General features: G+C 40.7%; 1 protein-coding gene across 1 annotated transcript in view; it reads right to left on the bottom strand.

The window, feature by feature from the left end:
- Positions 1-5,323: 5,323 nt before the first annotated feature.
- pgm2 (phosphoglucomutase 2) overlaps positions 5,324-7,917 on the bottom strand; it is a 50,715-nt gene continuing 48,121 nt past the window's right edge. The window contains exon 14 of the mRNA XM_043693184.2: positions 5,324-6,644. Within this exon, the coding sequence (XP_043549119.1) occupies positions 6,542-6,644 (103 nt within the window). The 3' untranslated portion in view covers positions 5,324-6,541. The remainder of the gene's footprint in view (positions 6,645-7,917) is intronic.

Raw genomic sequence — 7,917 nt, 5'->3', positions numbered from 1 at the left:
TGAATTGTTTTGGAGGGGTTGCTGCTGTGAAGCTGAGTGAGGTTTCCTGCTGTATCTCACCTCATTAATTTCCTACCTCACACCTATGGTGTCCTTCCTGTCTAATTCCAGCTTCATCTTACCACACAACATTCCCAGAACAACTCATCACACGCAGATACCCCAGAATTCACCAGCAACCCCTCCGACTGCACAATCTTGAAAAGCTCGAGGTGCGCTCAGACAAGATGCCCTGTTCTTGGCATTTGCTCTGGACATGGCAGACTGGGGGATATCAATGCCCTGCCTTGCAGAAAGGACCTGGAGTGCTTGCTTGATAGGGTGGCGCAGAGGTGTGACCTCCTGTTCTTCCAGGACTAGGAGCAAAGGTGACAAGGCTAGAATATGCCACTCTGATCCAAGGTTGCCACCCAGGTTAATAGAGTTTCAGCCATCTGGAAAAATGTACAATGCACTATCATAAGGACTGCTATCAGAGACTGCCCTTGGCTAACAGTGCCAGGACCCTTTGAGCAAACGCTTGACTGAGGCTAGCTGACACCAATGACAAGTTTCCTTCATTTGTATCTGTGCTAAGGCAAGATTGAAGCAATAAACCTCATCTATACAATGGAGACACCGAAATGCATAATGACATGGCAAGGCATTGCAGGGCAGAGGTGCTGTGAACATCCAAACATTCTCAGAGTAAGTGAAACGTCTGGAGACGTAACCTGGTCTAGTCCACGAGCAGGGTGCATATCTCCAAGAGCACAATGTATGCTGCAGTATTACAAGGACAGTTGCCAATGCACCGAGGTGCTCTTAAAGGTCATATGCCACTGTTTGTGAATAAGTGGTGTGTGGCTAGTGCCTTTGGCGTGTGCCCTGAGATGTTGGTGCCTGGTCTCCAAAATGGAAGTTCTTTGAAGCAATTAATGAGCTGAATATACTAGTTAAATTTCAATGTTGAGTTTTCTTGATATCTACTTCATTTGGTGAGTTTGGTAAGATAGGAAGCTGAATATAAATGAAATAACTTAGGCCATCAAGAAGGCATTTTACAAGCAATAACCCCCAAAACTCAGCAACTTGCTACTGCATCATGAAGAAATAGTTTTGCTGCTTATGTAAAGTATACATCATTGAGCAAGGTGCTCCTACCATGACAATGGGATTTACTGAATGTATTGACTGTGCCTCAATTCTCTCAGTAGCCCACATTGCTCAGACTCCTATATTATTCTGTTCATTGAAACTAATTTCAGGGAGTTGCAACCAGTACAAGCTGGACGATTTATATCTGAATGGAGCCATGACACAAAGTCCTCATGGGCAATTGCTGGTGCTCTTAACCAGGGTTTAAAGAAAATGACAGTGGATTGGATCCTGAGTATAGCAATACAAAGTAAAGCTGTGATTTGGAGATGCTGGTGTTGGACTGGGGTGTACAAAGTTAAAGATCACACAACACCAGGTTATAGTCCAACAGGTTTAATTGGAAACACTAGCTTTCAGAGCACCGCTCCTTCACAACCACCTGATGAAGGAGTGGCGCACCGAAAGCTAAGGCATTTAAAAGATTGTGAGACAGCAATAAGGAATAAGAGATAAGAAGGTGGGGTCAGACTAAGAGATAACACAAGTCTAAGTTAGATTTGTGGTAAATACATGATGCATGGCAAATGAAGTTGATGAGCTTGAGGCACAAATAACTATAGGTAATAAGATGTTGTAATGATAACAGAGACCAAAGTCAAGGAATCTATCTACCTCTGTCATAAAATATTCAAGGACTCCTTTCTCCAAGTTATTGAGGAAAAGATCTCCAGAGACTCATGATCCTCACAAAAATATTCACTTCATCTCTGTCTTAAAGGGGTGACCCCTTATTATTAAACAGAATAGTTTTCTTTATCAGTAGGGCTCTGGCCTATCAAGGAAGGAGATATTGCTGTGTCAGGTACTGGGGAAAGAGGTGGAAGTTGATCCATACCAGGTAAAAAGGAAAATCGAACAATGGGTTCCCTTTAACTTGAAGATAGCTTGGGTACAGCTCAGGTATATTTCCAGTCGTGTAAATGCATGGTAAACAAAATCAGGAAGCTTATGCTGGAATGGTACACAACATTGGTTAGCCAGCCACAATTAGAGTATTGCGTGTAGTTCTGGAATCCACATTATAGGAGGGATGAGATTGTGCTGGGGAGGGTGCAGAGGAGATTTTTAGCTATGATGAGAGATTGGATAGATTGGGAATCTTTTTCCTGGGGGTAGTGGTGATCAAGGCAGGCGGGGGGGAATGACTGAAATGTATAAGATAATGATGGGCATAGATAGGGCAGAGAGGAAGGAATTTTTTCCCCCAATAGTGGACTGATCAACAACCAGGAGGCATTGAATTAATGAAGGGTCAGAAGGTTTAAAGGGGATAGGAGCAAATTACTTTTCACTCTGAGGGAAATTGGAACTCACCAAATGCAAGGCAGAACCCCTCAGAACATTTAAGAATTTAGATATGCACTTGCAAGCGCCAAAGGATGCAGGGCTACGTGCCAAATGGAAAATAGAATTACAACAGTTAGGTGGTTATGCGTGACCAGCAGAGATTCGATGGCTAAAGAATCTTTTTCTGTGCCATAGATGTCTATGATTCTATGACCAATTATCTATTTGCAAAGGTAACAGACTGACAATGAAAGGTTTATCCTCAAAGGAAACTTAAGCTTTATGATACATTTTCAGCTTTGCAGCACACATTCCATGGAGGTATAGCATTAAAATTTGTAACATTTAGATAGACTTCATTTCAGGGCTGCTTGTATTAGTTATAGATCGTGTAACTGAGAGGGAAGGTGAACTGTTTGTTAACTGGTAGATGCAAGTCCTTAGTAATGATGTGCTGTAGATTATCATTTCTTTGAAACTGCAGCCAAATCATAGAACAAATAATTTATGCAAGGATTTCAAAAATTACCTATAATAAAAGTGACAGTTCTTTCCATTGGCTAGCCATAATAAAATTATATTTGTATATTGCAGGTTCAGTTTTTTTATTTTTTATTTTTTTTACACTTTTTTCCTTTCACCCCCACACGCTGCCACCTAACTGCGGTAGTGCTTATATTTTCTCCAGCACGCACATTGTGCGTGCAGGTGTGAGACACAAGATGTATAAATCTTTATTTGATTTCCACTACCAGGAAGAAAGAAAACACCCAAGTGGCCAGTGACAAGCAATGCTGCATGATCAAACAGCAAAGGGAAGGACAGGAATAGCTGGCTGACAGACTCAGGCTTGGTTGGGGCGGGGGGGGGGGGGGGGGGGGGGAGGGGAAATAATGCACTCCATCCCCTGCGGTGCCCACCTCTCCCTGAACAGCTCAAAAAGGTGTTGGTGGACACCATGTGCTCCTTGTCCAGAGACACCCAGGCTCTGACACAACTGTGGAAGAGAGGTAGGTAGGCGGCCCTAACAACCCCCTCCACAGCCCGCTGCCTGGACCGGTTTATGGCCAGTTGGGCCAAGCCCAGGAGCAGACCCACGAGGTCTTCAGACCTGCCCTCCCTCCTCTGTACCAGTTGCCTGAAGATCAGGAGCATAGGACTGAAACGTAACCAAAAGCAGAGACGTTTAAGAAAATCAAAAACGGAGTGCAAGCACCCACACCCAATATATACATGGTCCACAGCACCACAGAACAAGCAGTTGGGCTGAGAGTCCATGAACCACCGCAATCTGCGTTTGCAGGGGATCACTGCATGCCGCAACCTCCACCCCAGATCCCCAAAAGGGGGAGGACCCCTGCACAGAGAGCCCTCCACTGGGGATCTCCACTGCCCAGCGTATCCGGGCAGTGGATAATAGAGAAGTGGACGGTGTGCAGCTGCACTCGATATAGGGCCCATCGTTTTATGTCCCTAAAAAGGGCAAAACTAAAATTCCGGAGGCAGCTCAGGCTGTGGGGCACAGATTCCTGGGGGAAGTATGGAACCTCGGGGCCAATGTGAAATTCTGTCTAGGCAGGTTCAGTTTTTTTTCTTATGGCTGAAGTAACTCTACAGAGGCCAGCATCCCATCACCAGGTCATGCTTTACTTACATAAGCGTAGCTCTTGACACTGATCCTGCTCCCTCAGAGCCGGCTCTCTGAGTGAACAGAACTTCTGACACTCAGGTTCAGCTTTTTTTCCTCACCTCTTTTTTTTCCCCAATGTTACAGATATAATCCCCTTCCCCCCACCAAGCCTGGGTCTGTCAGCCAGCTATTCCGGATCCTGTACAGTCACAACTTCAAAATGTGGCTGGGACTTTCTCCTTGACGTCAAAAAACCCTCAAATATCTTCACCAATTGGAATATTTCCTAATTATCTCATCAGAATTCAGAAGTGTTTGTTGTATGCAAGTCAGCTGCCGCACATGATAACTGAAATAACTCTACAGCAGTAGGCATCCCTTGACCCTGATCCAGCTCTCTCAGAGCCAGTTCTCAGAGTGAACAGAACCTCTGACACTCAGACTCAGCTTTTAAACAATACCACTAAAATTTGCAAATAAGCCAAATTTGTTTAATTGATTGCAGAAGTTGTGACCATACATCAAAATGTTGCACACATAGAATAGGTAAAAACAAGGGCTGCAGATGCTGAAAACCAGATGCTAGATTAGAGTGGTGCTGGAAAAGCATGGCAGTTCCGGCAGCATCCGAGGAGCAGGAAAAATCGATGTTTCGGGCAAAAGCCCTTCATCAGGAATAGAGCCTATTCCTGATGAAGGGCTTTTGCCCGAAACGCGATTTTCTTGCTCCTTGGATGCTGCCTGAACTGCTGTGCTTTTCCAGCACCACTAATCCAGAATCACATTATAGAATAAAAAAGTATTCCTGTAATTAATCAGCACAATCAATTTTATGATAAAACAAAAAAAATCCAATATTTTAAATATGTATTACTTCCATGGTGTAAATAAATTAGGTTAACAATGATTAACCATTATTGACATTTTAAATTAAAAAGGAAAACTGCTGTGTTAGCATATAGGAATGTCACACTTACTCTTCAGAAAATACTTAACTATCAATCCAGGGAGGGGTTGTGGCATACAGTGGTACCACCCCAACCTCTCCAGGTTAAACCATGGAAAGATTTGATGGTAAGCAGTAAAATCAGAAGGGTTTTCTGGTCAGCCAGACAATGGGAAAATACAGATTCTGGCTACAAGCAAGTATCATTGTTGCATCATAAATCCAACATGAAATGGAATAAAGCAATTTAAATCTTTTTCTGAAAACATGTTAACTGTGTTCTGTTTATCGATGTGGGACATACATTAACTGTTAATGGATTACAGGCACATTTCCAGGTTTAATATTTACAAGAAAATTAGATACATTGTTCACAATAATTTTTGCATTCATTAATGTTGTGCCACAGTTGTAGAATTCTCACAATGCTCACATTTCTGAATGGAATCCATTTCTATTTAGTTGTATTATTGCGAAAGTCAACCACAATATTGCATTATGACTTCTTACAATTGTCACAAAATTCTGGTCACTAATTCTGTGGCAATGTTTTTAAAACACCTTTGTTTGTAACAAAATGGTTGTATGAATTACTAATCCTAAGATTCTTTTCTAATATTTAAACATGCTATAATTAACATTTAAAAGCAATGTACAGTGAAATGTAAACTAAAATCATGGGATATCTTGAACTAATGCATGTGATAGTGATTTTGTGGAAAAAATACCTTTTTGATTGAATTAAAACAAAAATAGCAGAATCTCTTTTTAATGCAAAATTAAAGTATTGAAAGCACACAATTTTCAAGAAAGCTTTAGCACAGACTTGTGAAATCAACTACAAAAGTTATCCAAGAAGCACCAAAGGTAAAATGTACTTGGAAGTAAAGTCCTTGGACACAACTAGCAAAAGCTGGATCTTAACATATTCCAAAAATTATGCAACAGAGTCCCTGTATATGATGCTTTAATCTATTAAATAAAGCTGCAGTCACATATCTTGCAAAGAAGCACTCCTGTAGCAAGTTACTTCGCATCATTAAAGGCAAAGTTCTCTGTTTAAAAAAGTCTCCAAAGTCCACCTGGAAGATTTAGCAACATATTTCTTATTCAGAAAAAAACAATTATCTCCCTAACCAAAAGAAAACCACTTTTGTGACCCTCCTTTTTTTGATCCTGCAGTGCTATCAATTATGAACAGGACCACAAGAGCAAATTTGAAACTGCTCACATTTGAAATGCAGTGGACATTGTTGTAGAAGTATCTTTCGCCACACCCCATATCCCCCACCTAGGTAACTACCTCCAAGGAACTAGGCTGCTTAGTGGCTCTCCGTGCCAAAAGGCAATTTCCATCAATTTAATGGAAAACATTCAAAGTCTTCACTACTGACAGATCAACTCAACAAAAATTCTTTGGAATTTTTGAGAAGCATGAAAATCATATTTTATCTTCAAGGTAAGCAATGGAGTTTATCTTAAACAGATTTTCTTGTCTTTTGTGTTTAAGAAAAATGTATACAATGACAGAATTCATTTCAGGTGGGTTGAGATGTTAGGCCATTTTTATCTGGCTGGAAGAAATGCTCCACTAGTGCATTCACCAAGTCATTGAGCTCCTCCTTCAGCTTCTCGAAATCACTGGGGGAAAAAAGGTGACAAAGAGTACATGTGCTTTAGAGAAACTAAACAAACAATAACAACACATATTATATACATTTAATTACTCAGTTCAAAACTAATGAATGTTATTTATGCTTGACGAAGAATGTGTTATTTATGCTTGAATAAGTAGGTGTTTTATTAGTATTCAGCATATTTAACTGCTTAATGGAAAATTACCAATTTGAATTGTAAACATATCACAAGCAGTATCTCGTCCTCCATTCCTCACATGGCTGACTTGTATAATTTTTCTGCCTTTCCTGTTTCAGATATTTCAACTTCTGAACCTTAAGCTACAAGTGAGCCATCTGACTAAGGAATACATTCAGTTCAGTTTTGAAAGCTGTCTCAACAAAACATTTCTCCTGAGATTTCTAGTATCAGTTCACTTACCAATTTTGCTATTTCCTTTATCTACACAGGTAGCAAACACCTCACACCTGTTGGGTAAAAGGGAAGGGCTGAGGGTCCTCCAGCCAAGTACCTGGGGTCCCTTCACCTGCCTGACTCGAATACATTCTCAAGTCCAAGACCACCAATTAAGTCATAAAATAAAAAGTTACTTAACTATTATCGCCATTTTACTTCCTGCTTCTGAACTTCAAACACTCATTTAAAGGCAGCAACTATTCTTAAATGTTTCAATGCAACTGCAATTAATTGGAAATCTAGTTTTGGTGAACTGCAGGTTTACTGTCGGAATCTGGTGTGCTGTAAGAGCAAGACTACAGTTAAGCTAACAAATAATAATTATTCACTCTACACAAACTGCCCAATCACTGACTGCATAGGAATTTTGAATTCACCAATTCAACTACAACTTCAATGCCCAACAAAACAAAGACAGGTCTTTATAATGACAGGCACTGCATTAATTAGGCCAGATCCAGCACCAAAACTTGGGAATCCATATTTACTATGAGATAAGCACCTGCAAAAAAAATGTGAAGCTACCAACTTTAAACTGGCAGGTACTGCCAATCAAACAGTCCCTCTCTGTGTGTACAGATTAACTGGCTCTCTAATGTTTTACTCAACTTCATGGCTTCGTTACAGAGCATTGAGATGAAAGTACCTTCTTGTATTACGATATTGAAGGAGACCATGCCACCTTGGTAGTATTTCAGATTGAATCCATTCTCATGCTTTCTCTCCAGAGCCCTGCATTCGTTTTTACATCACTATTTAAGTATAATTCGGATCACGACAATTCTATTAAAAGGAAATGTTTACCATGCTGCCTTTTGTT

Source organism: Chiloscyllium plagiosum, unplaced genomic scaffold (assembly GCF_037043375.1).
Source record: "Chiloscyllium plagiosum isolate Xiang-an unplaced genomic scaffold, Cpla_swu_hap1 HiC_scaffold_1, whole genome shotgun sequence".
Classification (NCBI taxonomy): domain Eukaryota; kingdom Metazoa; phylum Chordata; class Chondrichthyes; order Orectolobiformes; family Hemiscylliidae; genus Chiloscyllium; species Chiloscyllium plagiosum.
Note: the sequence above shows the minus strand (reverse complement) of the source record. Positions and strands in the feature narration are given on the sequence as shown.